This window comes from Schistocerca serialis, chromosome 1, assembly GCF_023864345.2.
Source record: "Schistocerca serialis cubense isolate TAMUIC-IGC-003099 chromosome 1, iqSchSeri2.2, whole genome shotgun sequence".
Classification (NCBI taxonomy): domain Eukaryota; kingdom Metazoa; phylum Arthropoda; class Insecta; order Orthoptera; family Acrididae; genus Schistocerca; species Schistocerca serialis.
In genome coordinates this window covers 251680712-251700519 of record NC_064638.1, presented here as the reverse complement: position 1 = coordinate 251700519, position 19808 = coordinate 251680712, and the positions used below count along the sequence as shown (strand labels likewise).

Below are 19808 nucleotides of genomic sequence, written 5' to 3'. Positions count from 1 at the left end.
AGTCCTCCCTCCCGCTTGGGTGTGTGTCTTGTTCTTAGCATAAGTTACTTTAAGTTAGATTAAGTAGTGTGTAAATCTAGGGACCGATGACCTCAGCAGTTTCGTCCCTTAAGAATAAAAAAAAGGAGGAAAAAAATATGGATTGCACCCTGACACTTGTTGATGGCCCAGAATTGAAATTTGCATGAATTTGCGGAAGGGTTGCACTTCTGTCACGTTGAACGATTCTCTTCAGTCGTCGCTGGTCCCGTTCTTGCAGGATCTTTTTCCGGCCGCGGACTTGTCGGAGATTTGATGGTTTACCGGATTCCTGATATTCACGGTACACTCATGAAATGGTCGTACCAGAAAATCCCCACTTCCTCGGAGTTGTAGTGTCCCATGGCTCGTGCGCCGACTATACCATCATGATCGAACTCACTTAAATTTTGATAACCTGCCAATCTAGCGGCAGTAACCGATCTAACAACTACGCTAGACACTTGACTTATATAGGCGTTGCCGACCGCAGCGCCGTATTCTGCCTGTTTACATATCTCCGTATTTTAATACGCATGCCTATACCAGTTTCTTTGGCACTTCACGGTATATAATTTGGGACTCGCAAGAAAAAGAATGACAAAGAGGACACAGGATCTGGAGATGTCACAATGACTGTCGCGAAATTGAAATGAAAGTTGGCATTGCATCTAACTAGACGCGCCGGACGTGGACGAAAGACTGAGCTTAATGGTATATGTACATAAGAGAACGGAAAGAAACCAAATGCTGCCGGGACACGAACAAGTGATAAATTTATCATATGAGGAAATAAGACCTAGCATTGTAAGGTGATGAGGGTTAGGAAGCTTAGGTATTTCCAAAACTTTTAATTTTTTTGTATTATCGTAGGCAGTTAGAAGATTTTTATAAATTTTTTTACAAATTTTAATTATGTAAGGCAGGTAGCAGTAAACGGCAGTGAATGAAAAATAATTGATGATAATCTGTGGTGTGTTATTCACAACACAGTAGGCAACATAATTCTTATTCTCAGTACACGTATATGCCCTATTCGAAATACTGAATTGCTTATGTTATGATCACTGCTACGCTCTACGAACTGATGTCTGGAAGAGTTCAGGGCACACGTGAGTGCGAACAGTATGAATGTTACACCATGCAGAGAGATCTGGGAGATGATTTTATACAGCAGTGTACCAAAAATGACTGGCGAAGACTTTTAGTAGGAACCAAGTCCTCCATTCTGCTGCGACTTTAATGCCAATAGGTAAAATCTCATAGCATTTTCGTCACATCAATTTTCTGGAAGACTCTCTATTAATAGCTGTCTACACAGCTTCACTTCTTGACCACATTACCGGTTTAATTTCCCTGAGCATCTCTATGAATCTTTGGTTTGGACCATACCGAATTACTACGAAACTAGAATATTTCTCCTGTAATGTCTACTTGTTAAGGGCATAGTGTTTTAAGAATGATGGCAAAAATCTTGTATGCTATTCCCTTGAGAGATAGTCTGCAAGTGAATAAGTCAATTTCCTATGCAGAGAAACGTTTCGCTTTAATTTATTCAGGTATGTTCAGTAACATGATGCACATTTACACTTTCACTTAAATGCAGCACTTTCAATTAACATATCACACCATCATACATCGTATGTTTTATTACTTGCAGCATGTGTAACGAGAGCAACAACATTGAAGAAGCTCTGCAAATCCCTATCATTCACTCAGCAGATCTTACCGTCCATTGCCCTTCTCTTGTAATAATTACCTGTGTTGTTACATTCTCTATCGCTTCCTATTGTTACTGCTTAACATTTAGATGACGTAACAGGCTTCATGCGTTTACAAAAATTATTTTATAATGTGATGCTGTCTAGAAAAAAGAAACTACCTCAGACAGCAATTAAGTGGTCTTCATTATTCTGCAACCAACTGCATGGGGTGTTGCTGTGTGTCCCTGGTTTCGTGGTGCACGTTATTGAAGGACTGTTGACGTCGCTAGGATCATAGGTAAACATACCGCACGTCGTTTCAATAGAAATATCGAAGTCGATCGTGGAATAAGAAAATGAAGATCGTTTCGTTGTTGTCCGCGGCAATTCGATGTTACCAGCACTCAAAGTGAAGGTGTTGTATAAGACATTTTGTACTTTCTTACAGTCATCCAGTGCCAGTGGCGGATAAAGAAAAACCTCAAGGAGGGGGCGCTAATGATATCTTGGGCTACCTTTACTTTTACTGTAATAAAAGATAATCTAGTCACATGCAAAGTTTAAGAAAGTTTTGTTAGACCCATGTACAAGACAATGCCATGTTATGATATAAGATGGTTGCACGAAATGCTCACTAGTGCCACCGGTTTGAGTAGCTATCTTCACCAGTTCACCACCTATATCATATTCCCCGTCCCTAACAAGACTGTTCCCTGCTCCACCCACTATCAGTACCTGATCCTCCTCCATAAAAGTCCTACACAACTCCCCTGTGCTGTCAGTCACCTGAGCCAACCCTGCACTACGCTTCACAATGCTGGTGACCTGGTACTCACCCTCCAACACTTCCTGCAACTGCTGACCCACACCTCTACCGTGCGAACTGCCTAACAGCTTCTTTCTGTTAGACTTTGCGACTGACCTAGGCCTCCTAACTGCTAAGGACTGCTGCATGTTCCCTACAACTACAGCTACAAGAGACTCCTCTCCACTCTGACAGTTGGTCAAATCTGTTGCATATACTCATAGTAAAACTGTCTGAATACCTCCTCCTCCAGATCTAGGACAAACAGACAGCGTTTGCATAACAGAATCATGATCATTGAGGGCGTTTATGCTCGTTCGCTTGTACTGCAGAATCTCTCGATTCAGTCAAGTCGACTGACGAAAGAAACGAACGAATAGCGTGCGGGCTGACTGGCTGGGGCGGCGCGGTGGCAATGCGGAAGGCTTCGCGGAATGGGGGGGGGGGGGAGGAGGGGGGTGCACCTCATGGGTCCTATATGTATCCGCCACTGCCCAGGGCTGATAATGTCCTGTAGACAACAACATTGCCAGCGATCTGTCTGAGAGCAGTGTTGATTCCATCTGACAGATTGTTTGTGCATATTGACAACACTGACGGTCCTGTTATGCTTCCTTGGGGCGGGCACACATCCGATGTCACCTTCGTTGCAGCTGAACATTCGCAATTTCCATCAACATCTATATTTACATCTACGTGATTACTCTGCAATTCACAACAAATTGCCAGACCATGGGTTCACCGAAACATATTCAAGTTACTTCTCTACCGTTCTACTCTCGAATAACGCGGGTGGGGCTGGGGGGGGGGGGGGGGACATGAACACTTAAATCTTTCCGTGAGAGCTCTTATTTTTCTTATTTTGTTGTGATGATCAATTCTCCCTATTTTCACACTCTGAGGAAAAAGTTGGTGATTGAAATTTCATGAGAAGGTTCTGCGGTAGCGAAAAGCGCCTTTGTTTTAATGACTGCCACCCCAGTTTGTGTATCATATCCATTCTAAGTATGGAGCTATTGTATTACAACACTCTGAAAGGAACCTGTCTGGTATACGATCCAGACCGAAAGCCTTGCTTTTCTTAAGTATTTTAAGCTGCTTCGCTACATCGTGGGTTCCTATTGTATGGTACTCATGTTGGCAGTTGTTCTTGATTCGAATTCTGGAATACTTACGTCGTCTTGTTTTGTGCAGGAGTTTCGGAAGACCGTGTTTAGTAACTCCGTTTTAGTGGCATTGACATCAATAACAGCACCATTGCTATCGTGCAGTGAAGGTACTGATTGCATCTTGCAATTGGCGTACTTTACAAACGACCAGAATCTCTTCGGATTTTCTGACAGGTTTCGAGACAGAGTTTCGTTATGGAAGCATCTCGCATTGAGGTTCCTGCTAAATTTCGAGCTTCTGTAAAACTTTACAAATCGTGGAGATTTTGTGTTCTTTTTAAAAAAAAATGGTTCAAATGGCTCTAAGCACTATGGGGCTTAACTTCTGTGGTCATCAGTCCCCTAGAACCTAGAACTACTTAAACCTAACTGAGCTAAGGACATCACACACATCTATTCGAACCTGCGACCGCAGCGGTCGCGTGGTTCCAGACTGTAGCGGCTAGAACCGCTCCGCCACTCCGGCCGGCTTTTTTAAAATTTGGCATGCTTTTTTCGTTTCTTTTGTAATGGTGTTCTGATCCGTTTTGTGTACCGTGGGGAATCAGCACCATCTCTTATTAATTTGTTTGGTATATGGCTCTCACTTGCTGTCGATACTATTTGTTTGAATTTAAACCACATCCAGCCTACGCTTATATAGTCACGTTGGATGGAGTGGCGACAGTCTCTCAGGAAGGTGTCAAGCGAATTTTTATTTGATTATTTAAATAGATGTATTTTGAGTTTATTTTTGGTGGTTTTGGGTGTTACGGTATTCCGTCTAGCTACAAAGATCTTGTGGACACTAATCCCTGAATCTGTCATGACGCTCCCCGTAACTACCTATATCGATACTTTCTGGTTCTCTAAGTCATGGGCATTATCTTTCATTTATCCACATTTAAAGAGCGCTGCCATTCAACACAGCAAGTGAAAGTATTGTAGGATATAAGACGTTTTGTATCTCCTTACAATCACACAGCGACGATAGTGTCCTGTAAACAACAACGCTGTCAGCGGTCCATCTGACAGCACTGTGGACTCTAGCTGACAAACTATTTATGCATATAGACAACAGTAACGGCCCTGTTACTCTTCCCTGGAGCACACATCGGATGTCACTTTAGTTGCAACTGAACATTCACAATCCAGAACATCGCACAGAGTCCTGTTAGTTCTTCCAGTTAACCAGATATTTGTGAAGATGCGGTGTATGGTGATATCATGGTTTCATCCGACAATGCACTACACTTACTCCTTTCGCAAATCTCTGAAGACGGAATCTGTTTCTTCACCTGCTCCCAGAGTTTGTTAGATGTCGGGGCTGAAGAGAGAACGCTGTTTACTATTAGCGTGCTCCAAGACGTCTTTCGCCGCGGTGGCCTATGGGTGTTAGCATTGTGTTTACAAGTATAACGTATTCGAACGGTACTGATAGTTTTGCTCCACTGTCAACCTACCGTAACTGGCTTAGCAGACTGGGTAGAGTTCAGCAAATTGTCTGCTTTTGTGTACGAAAGCGGGCGTGAGATGTGGGGTTATCGACACACGAAAGAAAAAAACAGAGGGTTGTTTGGGGGAGGAGACCAAACAGCGTGGTTATCGGTCTCATCGGTTTGGGGATGGACGGGGAAAGAAATCCACGAGAATCAGAGGGCCATAGAGACGGGTTTCCAGGCAGATGCCGTGTTTCTTGACTTCCGCAAGGCGTTTGATACAATTTCCCACAGTCATTTAATGAACAAAGTAAGAGCACATGGACTATCAGACCAATTGTGTGATTGGATTGAAGAGTTCCTAGATAAAAGAACGCAGCATGTCATACTCAATGGAGAGAAGTCCTCCGAAGTAAGAGTGATTTCAGGTGTGCCGCAGGGGAGTGTCGTAGGACCGTTGCTATTCACAGTATATATAAATGACCTTGTGGATAACATCGGAAGTTCACTGAGGCATTTTGCGGATGATGCTGTAGTATATCGAGAGGTTGTAACAATGGAAAATTCTACTGAAATGCAGGAGGACCTGCAACGAATTGACGCATGGTGCAGGGAATGGCAATTGAATCTCAATGTAGACAAGTGTAATATGCTGCGAATACATAGATAGAAAGATCCTTTATCATTTAGCAACTGGAAGCAGTTAATTCCATAAATTATCTGGGAGTAGGCATTAGGAGTGATTTAAAATGGAATGACCGTATAAAATTAATCGTCGGTAAAGCACATGCCAGACTGAGATTTATTGGAAGAATCCTAAGGAAAAGCAGTCCGAAAACAAAGGAAGTAGGTTAGAGTACACTTGTTCGACCACTGCTTGAATACCGCTCAGCAGTGTGCGATCCGCACCAGATAGGGTTGATGGAAGAGATAGAGAAGATCCAACGGTGAGCAGCGCGAAAGCGTTACGGAGATGATAGATAAACTCCAGTGGAAGACTCTGCAAGAGAGACGCTCCGTAGCACGGTACGAGCTTTTGTTGAAATTTCGAGAACTTACCTTCATCGAGAAGTCAAACAGTATGCTGCTCCCTCCTACGTATATCACGCGAAGAGACCATGAGGATAAAATCAGAGAGATTAGAGCCCACACAGGGGCATACTGACAATCTTTTTTCCACGAACAATACGAGACTGGAATAGAAGGGAGAACTGATAGAGGTACTCAAGGTACCCGCCGCCACACACCGTCAGGTGGCTTGCGGAGTATGGATGTAGACAGATAAATCGGCCGTGCCCTTTCAAAGGAACCATCTCGGCATTTACCTGGAGCGATTTAGCGAAATCACGGAAAACCTAAATCAGGATGGCTGGACGCGGTATTGAACCGTCGTCCTCCCGAATGCGAGTCCACTGTGCTAACCACTGCGCCCCCTCGCTCGGTAAAAGAAAACTCAGCACAGTGAAGACAACATAGAATAGTGACAGCAATACCGTCTTGCGACTTTTGTCGATTCTGCTACTCCTATCAACCATTGCCCGGGATGTCTTCTTGGATAGTGCGAATAGTATGTGTTCAAAATGTTCAAATGTGTGTGAAATCTTATGGGACTTAGCTGCTAAGGTCATCAGTCCCTAAGCTAACGCACTACTTAACCTAAATTATCCTAAGGACAAACACACACACCCATGCCCGAGGGAGGACTCGAACCTCCGCCGGGACCAGCCGCACAGTCCATGACTGCAGCGCCGTGACCGCTCGGCTAATCCCGCGCTTTCCCTTTCTCCTGATCCTGTTGTTCGTGATGTTATTTGTTCTGTGTTGAAAGTGTTCTAAATAAATAACAGGTAAGAAAGATTACATACTATCTTCTCGTTGGATCCAAGAAAATGAAACTCTTACAGAAAATTTTTGCAAGATCGCTACGCGGTTAAGGGCGAGTTGTAGAGTCTCCAGTTAGCAGCCTCTTAATTCTATTCTAGGAATAGTGCGGAAAAAGCGTTGTACGAACACGTATTAAGGCATAACCGGAGAATAAAAGCGGGTTAAGTAAACCATTGGTTTTGGCAGGGTTAGTGAAGTTAACCGGAGAATAAGTTTTGAAATAGCATTAATAGTAACAGAATTAGTGATGACAAGATTGTTTGTTATAATGAGGAAGGAGAAAAAACTTGGGCATCGCACAAATTATATGGAAGAATACGGCCACTCCAAATTTATATAAAAATTTCACAATACTACTACTTCTCGATCTCAAGCTTGAGAAACTAGAGCATATGAATGTAAAACTATTTCCTAACATAAAATTTTCTGCTTGAAGTAGGGCCAATAAATTGCCCTAATAGTTTAGATATTGGTACTCCATGAATTATATTCTGTCGTGTTATTTATGTAAATGAGGTACATAAAAATTGCCATTTGCGCCAAAACAGTCTCGCCTCTTTGACATGCCTTACAATTGCTAAAATATTAGAATCTAGCAGACGACGACAAAATAGACGTAATCAAATCGAGAAAATACACCAGTCTTGTGTATTATTTGTATCAACAGCTTTTTCAGTATAAGACACGACATTTTGATTTTTCATGTAGCAAAACGCTTGACGAACTTTGATGAGGTAATAGATTCTTTCGCAGAAAGGAAAGCACGCTGTGTTAAGCCGTAGCAAGATTGCCGGCCGGAGTGGCCGAGCGGTTAAAGGCGCTACAGTCTGGAACCGCACGACCGCTGCGGTCGCAGGCTCGAATCCTGCCTCGGGCATGGATGTGTGTGATGTCCTTAGGTTAGTTAGGTTTAAGTAGTTCTAAGTTCTAGGGGACTTATGACCACAGCAGTTGAGTCCCATAGTGCTCAGAGCCATTTGAATCATTATTTCGTAGCAAGATTAGAGAAAAAAATATTGGTACCTAAGGATTGAAGAAATGTGTACTGTCTTGTTTGACTCTTGTGTTTAGTGCTTTTATGTTTCTATATTTAATTTCATGTCACACAAAAGAGAAAGTTATTATCTAATAGGTAATAAAGTGTGCAAATTTTCTGAAGAGTTCTTATTCTCCCGGTCACAAATAATTTCACCTGGTATTAGTTGCGAGTTTTTTTTCTTTTTTTTTAACAAAAAAGAGGGGTAGGATGTCAAACCAACCGACTGGGAGCAGGAGAGGCACAGGTCTGATGGCTTCTATTACAAAATATACAAGTCTTAATTCTACAGACCAAAATACAGTGACGTCCAAAAGAAGAATGCTGCGTGAAGAGGCGCGGCACTCCACTTTGGCACACTTAAGACCAAATAACAAGTCTTAAATTTCCTCGAACATAAATGTTTTGTATAGCAAACTCTTCAGAAAGATGTGCGCTACAAAACGAACATATTTTTGAAAAATGGATTTTTAAAAAATTTTTTACATCCTATCTCAAAAGTTCCAGGGGGAGGAAGGGGGGTTGTCACTATCAAGTTTTGGCACTGGTTTGGAAATATCGTAGATCTGGGCATGGCCACTAGCGTCTCTGAGTTACACGTAAGTGACTTGGAATTCCACTCTCTGTTCTGTAAAGGATGTTGCCGTGGTGAGAGAGAAGGGTCGGTGTACACTCAGGCTCGTAACGACATCCGAGGAACTACTTGGAGCCAAGCCAGCCGTAACGGTCGAGAGGTCGGTGTGCTTATCACACGCCTGTCCGTGCTGACGTCCAACTGACGACATAGGTAGTTGGCTGAGGCGGCGGTTGGTCAACAACTCGTGGTACCCTCTCAGAGTTTACATCTATACTACGCAAGCGCAGAGCATTATCCACGCAAACCAGGTTGACTCTGGGTGTGGTGGCTGATGGAAGAGATCGTAAAGGCATTTCTCATTCACTGTCGCTCCCAACAGTCACCACCCCCAGCGTCAACCAGGTTTGCGCAGACAACACTTCGTACGCCACTGTTATTTCCAGGCTCATCTGTTCTCTTCGCGAATGGGAAGAACAACTCTTGGTAAGGCACCGTACGAGCTCCAACTGTTCCGACTTTCCAGACGTGATCATTTGTGCATGGGAAGAAATAACATGTTGCCTAACTGTTCGTGCAATTCTTAAAGTATTTTCTTCTCGATCGACAGCTACGGTTTCCTGTTGCATTTACTACTGCTCTTTCATGAATGTCTCGTTAATGATTCGCGAATAGGCAAGGAACATTGATGAAATCCCGCAGCTCGTGGTCTCGCGGTCGCGTTCTTGCTTCACAAGCATGGGGTCCCGGGTTCGATTCCCGGCGGGGTCAGAGATTTTTTTTACCTGCCTCGAGATGACTGGGTGTATGTGTTGTCCTCATCATTTCTGAAAGTGGCGACACTGGATTGAGCAAAGGTTGGGAATTTTTTTGGGCGCTGCTAACCAATCAGTTCAGCGCCCCATAAACCAAACATTATCATCATCATGACCACTGATGAAAAGAGTTTCTCTTATCGGATCTTCTCTGTCTTCTCTATTATCCCCTTGTCGTACTTTGACGAGTTCGACTCGTGGGAACAAACGCGGACCAAACGTAAACATCGCTATTCATACTCGTGGGAACGGAAGTCAGGCCAAACATTTCCTTTTATATATCAGATAGGGCTCTATTCAATACGTAAGTCATCCAAAAAACAGTACGCGCTCAGAGAAAGGCAACATATATTTATTACCGAATAAATGTAGAAGGGCCGCGCGGGATTAGCCGAGCGGTCTCAGGCGCTGCAAACATGGACTGTGCGGCAGGTCCCGGTGGAGGTTCGAGTCCTCCCTCGGTCATGGATGTGTGTGTTTGTCCTTACGATAATTTAGTTTAAGTAGTGTGTAAGCTTAGGGACTGATTACCTTAGCAGTTAAGTCCCGTAAGATTTCATACACATTTGAACATTTTTTTAAATGTAGAAGAGATAATGTTGAAAAAGTGACCAAGTGCCGGACTACGAAAAGCATGGAAAATCATCACTAGGTGGAAAAAAAACAAGGATGAGCAAAGTTTCCATGAAACATGAAGTACGAAGCGAAAGGATGTGGAATGCACGGAGTGTAAAGTGGCGTTATACAATATCTGCCACAATGCTTTCAAAACTATTATGCCATGTAGAACCATTAATTTTTAGAATTGCAAGTGTTTTGCTATTAGAAATTCGTTCAAGGAGCTTTTCTTCTTGTAATTGAGCATTTCTTCTTGTAATTACGTTTTCGGTTGACAATGTCCACGTTTAGGAGTCGTGTTAATACGTTCCTTCTGAAGAAGCAACACGTGAACTGAAACGAAGGCAATAACTTATATTAAAGTATTATTTGCTTGTTTGAAATATTGTATTAAAAGAATAAGAATTGAATTAGTGAAGTTAAAATCATCTGGGTTGTTAGGCCGTATCACATTTCTTCTAAACTATCGACGTTTCGACCCATCCGCTGGGGTTATCTTCAGGATCTGATGGTGTCCACTGTTGATTGAGTGTTCAATACAATATTCAACTTCAATGACAATAGCCACGAAAGCCAGCAGACTTAAATGTGTTAACATACACAAGAGCAGCAACACATGAGATAAATAACCATGTAGCTACATAAGAGGTATCTGCACGTCGGCTTGTATCGCATCACGCAGGCCCGTTTCGCACGCGTCCTCACCAGGCGCTTGGACACGTATTTTGTCGGACTAAATGGTACGGCAAGAGGCTTATGCTACTTGGTAAAGGGTCCATACTGACGGGAAGCATTTAACAACCTGTCGAATAAGTGTTATGTATGTCACTTCTTTCGTGACTGGGAATTGCCTTGGGATTCTTCTAGTGAATCCCAGTTTAGCATCAGACTCACCCGGAAGCCAGCATCAAGTTAGCAGGCTGCTTTCTGGACTGAGGGAGCGCGCCGGTTACGGATGAATCCTCCCGACGAATTAAAGTCGAGGGCCGATTTATCGGGCCACCTAGATGCTGTTATGGCGGTTTACCACGTTCCACTATGGCAATACCGTTCACGTTCTACCTCAGTCATACGATACGCAAACATTCTGAAAAATGTCCGCAATCGTTCTTATGGAATAACCCCAGACAATGACAGATGGTGTACACAAATTCCGTCTCAGGGGTGGCGACAAGGCCACTCTCCTACCACTAATACTGACAAATACAATAATTAACATGCCGACTCCGTGTAGATATGGGATACAGGCCAGTACGAAGAAGAAGAAAAAGGGATAATCTCAGCTCAGTATCTTCACCTGGCTTTGTTAGGTCTCTCCTGATGGATTCTGCTGACTGTTACTCTTTCCTGAGATTAATCGCCAAGAGTGCATCCCCGGTTCCCCACGAACCATGTATTTTGCCGCGGCAGGGTGTCTTGCATGCCTCAATGCCACACACTGTTGCGCCGCAGGCTCAACCACATCTGCTGAGAAGCAACACAAACATAGGTCTTGTCAGAGCGCCAGCAGGTCTTTTCAGTAGGGCCAATAGTCTAGATGATTTCCTGATCTGGCCATATTACGTTAGCCAGTCTGGGCTTTGTTAGGTCTAAATTCGTACTGCGAACAGCAGAAAGCAAGGGGAAACTGCAGTCATTACATTTGCCGAGAACTTGCACGTCTACCTATCGAGAATTGTATCAGATTACATTTTATACCAAGAACTCCACAAACAGTTGTACCTTGCACCAATGTCATTAAAGCGCTGCCGGTTTCGTGGCTTATAGCCACTTCATCAGGTACATATCTAAACAACAAAAAATAAACAGTGATAGAGACAGAAAACCCTGTACATCAACGTAATACCAGAGCCAAAAGCACCTAATTACGAAAACAGCTAAAAACGAACATATTTACAAAAATTAAAATATGGTAAACAACGTAGTTGAAAATATAAGAGGCCCAATCTTCATAGTTACATCGTAATATCCTTAGGGCGGATAGTCGAATAAAACGTTGGGCGACGGAAAGTATCCCATGCCACGTAACAAGAAAAAAATGGTTCAAATGGCTCTGAGCACTATGGGACTTAACATCTGAGGTCATCAGTCCCCTAGAACTACTTAAACCTAACTAACCTAAGGACATCGCCCACATCCATGCCCGAGGCAGGATTCGAACCTGCGACCATAGCAGTCGCGCGGTTCCGGACTGAATCGCCTAGAACCGCTGGGCCAACGCGGCCGGCTCACATAACAAGGACGCGGCTATAATCAAAGAGCGAAAGTGAGACGTTGGACCAAAAGCAATATATCATCGAGGTAAGAAGCAGATTTCTTGATAGAGAGTCAGCGCAACACAGCCTGTTTCTTCTTGCCTGGACGATATGTTGCTTTTGGTCCAATGTCTCACTTGCGTTCTTTGGTTATAGGCGCGTCCTTGTTACATGGCAGGAGACATTTTCCGTCGCCCAGCTTTTCCAATTCATGTTAATAAGCATACAACAACTACTATAATTCAGAATAAAATCTGATTGATAGGATAGAATTGAATACCTCGGAATGGTGTTTTATTATAAAATGGTAAAATTATTAAGATTCTAATTGATAAGAATAATGCAATAACACCTCCTAGTTTATTAGGGATTGATCGTAGAATTGCGTATGCAAATAAGAAATATCATTCTGGTTGAATATGGACGGGGTTCACTGACTTTCCGCTCTATAGGAATTAAGGTTTTAACTATAAAGGCTGGGTCTTCCATAGTCTCCGCCATGTTGTTTACCGAATTTTCATTTTTGTAAGTATATTCGTTTCTATCTATTCTCATAATTATACGCTTATGGCTCTGGTATTACTTTAGGTATAGGTGTTCAGCCTCTGTCATTACTTATTTCTTGTTGCTCAGATATGCACCTGGTGATGTAGTTATAAGCCACGAAATTGATGGTATCTTAATAAAATTGGTTCAAGATACGGCTATCTGTGGTGTTCTTGCTGTAAAGTGTACTGCTGCAGCTGCTGATGCCCCGACTACAGAATACTTTGTATTAGACAGAAGACAACAGCAATAGCAACTGTGTAATCGTTTTGTAGTGAGTCTTTCCGCCTATCTGTACATAATAGGTCATATTTATTTACCACGAGGCTAATTTGGCAGCCTCTGAGACAGCGTCGATTTGCTGCAAGGCTCCCTGCATGATGCTACAGTTTCTTGGCCTTGCAACTTCCCCCTATACATCGGAGTCATTTGCGAACAGCGTCAGGGGACTTCTGACGTTATCCGCCAGACCATTTATATAAGCTGTCAACAGTGACGGCGCCATATAACAGCCATGTGGAACTCTCCAGTTTTTCTTCTGACGATTTCACCCCTTTAAAAATGACGCGTTGGGACCTATCTGCTAAGAAGTCCTAAATCGAGTTACAAACATTATACTAATTTACGTGTCCTTCTTCACACAGTGACTGTGCGAAACTGTATCAAATGCCTTATAAAACTGAAGGAACACTGCATTAACCTAAACGATTTTATTTGCGGCCCTCCTAATCTTATGGAGGAACACAGAGAGCTGTTTCACAAGATACCTGTTTGCGGCATTCTTGATGATTCCTAAAGAGCAGATTTTCGGTTAACATGATCCCCAGGAAAAACTAATGACCATAGGACAATTGAACTTCGTGGAAAATTTTTTAAGAACGTGCAGAAGACAAATAACGAATGAACCTTTGAAAGAAACACATTTTAATTTCCACGTGATGCGATGTCTACGTTCCAGGTTACAAACGTTGCTCAATACCATTTGCATCCAAGATAGCCTTGAACCGTACTAGACATTGTTCTATTGCTGCGCGAAACATCTCAGGTGGGATGTTGGCTACCTCCCCCACTATGCTTATCTCCAACCTCCAGCGTGTTTTAGTGTCCCATTGATAAACCTATCCTTCAGGCAACCCCACAGCCGTAAATGACACAAGTTTTAATCTGGTGTTCTCGGTGGTCAAACAGTTTGAGCCGATCGGTCAATGATTCGGTTTCCACCAAATGTGTTACGGAGTAACACGGTGAACTCGCGATAAATGTGAAGTGGTGGTCCATCGTGCATCAGAACAGTTGAGTCCTTAAGCACCTCTCTCCCGCAGGGAAGTAGATCACTGTAACGTGTGCCGTTCACGCTGCATATTATTGGTTCTCGGAGTACGAGTCCCTCCCTATGTCACCATACCAGTACCGGTGCACAAGGGCAAGTCATGACACTAGTGCAAATCTCACGCAAATCCTGTAGCGCACAATCTGCACATCTTATTAAGTTAGGTACCGACACGCAAATAGTTTTATGGTGCACAAGTAGCGAAAGTTTAATTATAACCACCCTGTATTCGAGGATACTTAATAGTGCTATAACATATTAACGGAAGGGATATAGGCTTATAATTATGTGCATGTTCTCGATGACTCTTTTTGATAACGAAATGACTTGTACCGTTTGTAGCACTGCTTGGAACCTTCCGTTTCCTTAGCGTCCTACGAAAAACTGCTGATTAGATCTTTCACATAACCTCTATACTGTCGTGTGAGTACGTCATCAGACAGAGATATCTTTCGTCTATTGAGCGATTGTAGTTGACTCTTATTTTACGTGATCGTTTGTCTCAGTATCCGCCTTGCGTGGATTGAAAGGAGGAACCTTATCACGATGTGACACAATGAAACAATATTCGAAGATTGATAGCAGTCTTTCGGACCTGATAAGAGCATACGCAATGAGGGGCAGGGGGAGCAGCTAAATCGTCCCCCCCCCCCCCTCTCTCACCCCTATCCTCACAAAGAAATCTTGCAAACCAACCTCTCATTCTACAGCACCAGACAATTCAGTATCGGTTTGGATACTCTCTGATGATGAGTTTCTTGAAATCTCATTCGCCATTCACCGCCAAGTGTCCCCTCTTTCCACCCCCTTCCCACCCTTAAGCCGTCGGCACGCGGACCGTGCATTCGAACGTCAACGTTGAGTGTGCCGAGTTCAACGTGCACGCTAAACGCTCGGAAACGAAGCAACTTGTGCATACGGTACGCCTGTCTCAACGTGGTACACGGGATCCACAGCGCGCCCCAGCGGCAGTTGTCAGCTATATCCGACTCACAAATCGCACTGTTTGTTTACGAAATTTTTTTCCTTGTCCATATGCGAGTCGTGTTGTTCTGTCTGTAGTATACATAAATAAAAGTTTCAGTATCCATGAATACGCAAAAACGAAAGTTCCATACATAGTCAATAAAGACAACAGCATACAAAATTCCATTACAAATAGTTCGACACAAATTTACGATAGTCTTCCACATAAGATAAAAAGTATTTCATCTTTCTCACTTTCTCGTAAAATCCTAGTGCTGTTTTTATTCGATCACTCTTTCTGCTCAGTACCAGAATCTTAAGAAAATGTGAAAAATGCAAACGCTGAACAAGAGAGTAACAAAATATGTTACTGCAGGTAGTGTAAGCTCTCATGTAGGTAAGCCAGTCACTCCTGTGAGCGAGAGCGCACTTACACTTAGATAATATCGAATAGAATACACGTGTATTAAGTTAATAAGGAAGTTTCAAAACCTATTAGAAACTTGAAGGCGAGAAAAAAAAAATGAAAGAAAGAAAAGTGGCTGCAGTGGCACACGAAACTGCAATACGTCACGCATCAGTTTGTGACTCTGTATCTCTATTCATTACCCCTCTCTGAACTTCTGTAACGGCTGACGTTGTCTTGTATGTTACTATCTTCTGAAGGCTTCATTGGTTGGCCTTTCATTAACTGACGTGTAATTATGACTAATTATACCAAGAAAAAATGTGTCTTTGCTGGATCTTCAACGTGCCTTTGTCTTGGAGTGGCACACTTTCATAAAACACGAGTTAAAATTAGAAAATTATTTAACCATCAATATGAAGTTTCCCGTCATTTTATCACAACAAATCCTACCGATAAACGACGGGTTTTCGAGAGATCATTTTGCTGGTGCTTTGGAACGGCATTTATAGAGTGTTCGGAAATTCCCGTTGCAAACATCTAGGGCTCGTAGAGAGAGTGAATACGTAGTATTTTGAATAGGAATCCGTGCCCGGAAACGTCATCCAATGATGCTACAGAGCGTCAAAGTTACAGGCGCCGTGTGATTCCGTGTTGGTGTCAAACTTTCAAGGATGATGGAGAGGGATAAACGTGTCAATTTGAGGTAAGGGTCACGAGTGGAAAGATACAAGTGAAAATCATTCTGGTACCTCTGAGAGCGCAATACATGTACCGATACTGTTGATGCTAATATTGTAAGATACGCAACTTTCAGAGTGGTGAGAGAAAAATATCTCGAAAACATGCATTCTAAAATGCATATCTAAGGAACTATGAGCACTTGTTCATCCTCGCTAGTATGACATACCTCTCCTCTACTGGACAAATGCTCATAGCTCTTGAAGTATGGATTTCAGAGACTGTATTTACTGGACACTTATTTCTTATTTTGCTTCGTACTACCACATCTGGAAGTTGCATACACTGCAATCCTAGTAACAACAGTATCGGTACATGTACTCTACTATCAGAGGTATTAGAACGGTTTTCGTTAATAACTTTCGACTCGTTCGTATCTGGTTCAGGGACTCTAATTTCAAATTGACCCAGCGAGGTGGCGCAGTGGTTATCACACTGGACTCGCGTTCGGGAGGACGACGGTTCAACCCCGCGTCCGATCATCCTGATTTAAGTTTTCCGTGATTTCCCTGAATCGCTTCAGGCAAATGCTGGGATGGTTCCTTTGAAAGGGCACGGTCGACTTCCTTCTCCATCCTTCCCCGATCTGATGAGACCCATGACCTCGCAGTTTGGTCTCCTCCCCCAAATCCACTCAACCCAACAATCTTATTTCAAATCGGTACGTTTACACTTCTCCGTCACCCTTGAAATTTTGTAACACCATCACAAAATCACTCCCTATGTACATACATTTACAAGTGCCGACACCTATAAAATTGTTCAAATGGCTCTGAGCACTATGGGACTTAACTTCTGAGGTCATCAGTCCCCTAGAACTTAGAACTACTTAAACCTAACTAACCTAAGCACATCACACACAACCATGCCCGAGGCAGGATTCGAACCTGCGACCGTAGCGGTCTCGCGGTTCCAGACTGTAGCGCCTAGAACCGCTCGGCCACTCCAACCGGCGACACCTATAATTTTATAGCTCTGTAGCGTCGTTGGATGACGTTTCCGGACACTGATTACTATTCAAAATATTACGTACTCATTCCCCTCTACAAGTCCCAGAAATTTGTAACAGAATTTCCGAACACCCTGTATTCATCGGACGTAAGTTATAATACAAAACCCATCAAAAATGGGCTGAACGTCTCCAGTCTCTGTACTGAAAGGAGAAGGCGTGCCTGCGACGTAGCTGGCATTCTTCCCTCCCGTTGGTCTACGTCCAAATCTGACGTACAGAACATCTCTCGTGCTTTGTATTACTCTGTACGCTCGGAAAGGTTCGACGATGTCCTTTTCCCACGCTGTGACGTCAGGAATTCGGCACCCTCAACATTGTCTTTCGAGTGCACGGTCGATGTGCTGACGACTTTACGTCCGTTACTGGGTACGGTCTTGGACCAGTGTATTATCTTTCGTTCGGTGGCAGTGTGGTCACTGAGCGACTGAGTTTAATGTACGTTATGAATGGTGAAAATGTGAAGAGCACCGGACCATCAGTCTAATTTCTCATGCAGCTGAAGTCTTGCTGAGAGGGTTGAATAGAAGGTTATATGGCAAGCTGGATAGAGGGATTGCAGAGGAGCAGTTCGGATTTAGAAGAGGAAAAGGAACAAGAGATGCTATTGGCCTGCTAAGAACTATAGGGGAGAGATATATGGAAAAGCTTCGAGAAATCTTTGCTGTTTTTATAGATTTAGAAAAGGCTTTTGACAGAGTTCAGTGGAACAAGCTGATGGATATCTTGAAGAGGAAATGAGTAGATTGGAAAGAGAGACGACTGATACAGAATGTATATTTACACCAGAAAGTAAGGATAAGGATTGGAAATGAAATGTCAGAAGGAAGCAGCATTGGACGAGGTGTTAGACAAGGTTGTTGCCTTTCCCCACTGTTGTTTAACGTATACCTTGAAGAGATTGTTGCGAAAAGCTTAGATGGGAAAAGAGGAATATGTATTGGTGGAAAGAGAATAGAATGTATAAGATTTGCTGATGGTATTAGTGGCAGAAAGTGAGCGGACAGTGAATAACATGCTCAAAGTTCTGAATGAAGCTTGTGTGGAATATGTGATGCAAATAAACACAGCAAAAACAAAGAGTATGGTCATCAGTACAAGACGCAGACTGTCCAATATTAAAATAGGACAATCTACCATTAGCCAAGTAAGTGAATTTAAATATCTCGGAAGCACAATAACTGAAGACTTGAGATGTCACCAGGAGGTGAAAACTCGAATTGCCATAGCGAAGGAGGAATTCAACAGAAAGAGGAGACTCTTATGTGGCAAATTAGATAAAGGACGAAGGAAAAGGCTTGGCAAATGTTTTGTCTGGAGTGTGGCACTACGTGGGCAGAAATATGGACACTGAGACGAGAGGATGAAAAAAGGTTAGAAGCATTTGAGATGTGGATGTGGGGGAGAATGGAGAGAATAAGCTGGATGGAAAGAGTGAGTAATGAAAGAGTATTGGAAAGGGTTGGAGAGAGAAGATGTCTGCTGAAAGTTGTAAGATTCAAATGTCTCTGAGCGCTATGGGACTCAACTGCTGAGGTCATTAGCCCCCTAGAACTTAGAAATAGTTAAACCTAACTAACCTAAGGACATCACAAACATCCATGCCCGAGGCAGGATTCGAACCTGCGACCGTAGCGGTCTCGCGGTTCCAGACTGCAGCGCCTTTAACAGCACGGCCACTTCGGCCGGCAGGTTGTAAGAGAAAGGAAAAAGATCTGGTTAGGACATTCATTGAGAAGGGAGTGCTTGCTTGTAGACGCTTTGGAAGGACTGGTTTGTGGGAGAAGACTGAGAGGAAGAAGGAGATACAAGATGATAGACGCCATAAAGGGAAGAGGAAATTATGCAGACCTGAAGGGGATGGCAGAAGACCGGACAGCCTGGAGAACTACCATGTGAAAACCTGCCTTTAGGCAGAACACTGATGATGATGATGAATGGTACTACGCTTCCTAGTGGCGCACCCAATCTTGCTGTCATTGTTGTCGAATAATCATCGTGCAGAGAGCGAAGCTAGGCTGTGTCGGTACTCACTGGTGCAGTATATCGAGGACCACACGGGCGACGGAGGGTCTCCGTGGGTGGTGGGCCGCTGGTCGAAGCGCCTCCAGAAGTCCCTGGCGGAGGCGACCGGCATGGCTGACAGCTGGCGGCCGACTGCCCGGCCACTCCCTCCACTTAGCGCGTGTCACGCTCGCAGCGGGCGACGCTCATGCACCGACGCGCCACCAGCCACACACAGCCACTTGCTCGGTCAGCGCTTCCTACTTCTCCGCCCCCACTCCTTCTCCCCCCCCCCCCCCCAATCCCTCCCGCACCGCAGGCAGTGTCACTTATCTCCGGATTACTGCCCATACAAGCCAGCGGCGCCTGACCGCTGCCCTGAGATCTCCGCTTTGTCTCGCATTCCGAACAACGGTGCGGTCTCCGTGCTCTGTCTCCAATGCAAGCGCTTGCTACGTCTCCTACATCAGGGGTTCCTAACCTTTCCTAAATCGTCACCCCTGAGTGCCGT

The 19808-nt window shown here is 43.7% G+C and overlaps 1 protein-coding gene across 1 annotated transcript in view; it reads right to left on the bottom strand.

Annotated features, from left to right (window-relative positions):
• Positions 1-19521, bottom strand: part of LOC126457246 (uncharacterized) — a 188622-nt gene extending 169101 nt beyond the window's left edge. Inside the window, exon 1 of the mRNA XM_050093410.1 lies at positions 19328-19521. Within this exon, the coding sequence (XP_049949367.1) occupies positions 19328-19430 (103 nt within the window). The 5' untranslated portion in view covers positions 19431-19521. The remainder of the gene's footprint in view (positions 1-19327) is intronic.
• Between the last annotated feature and the right edge of the window lie 287 nt (positions 19522-19808).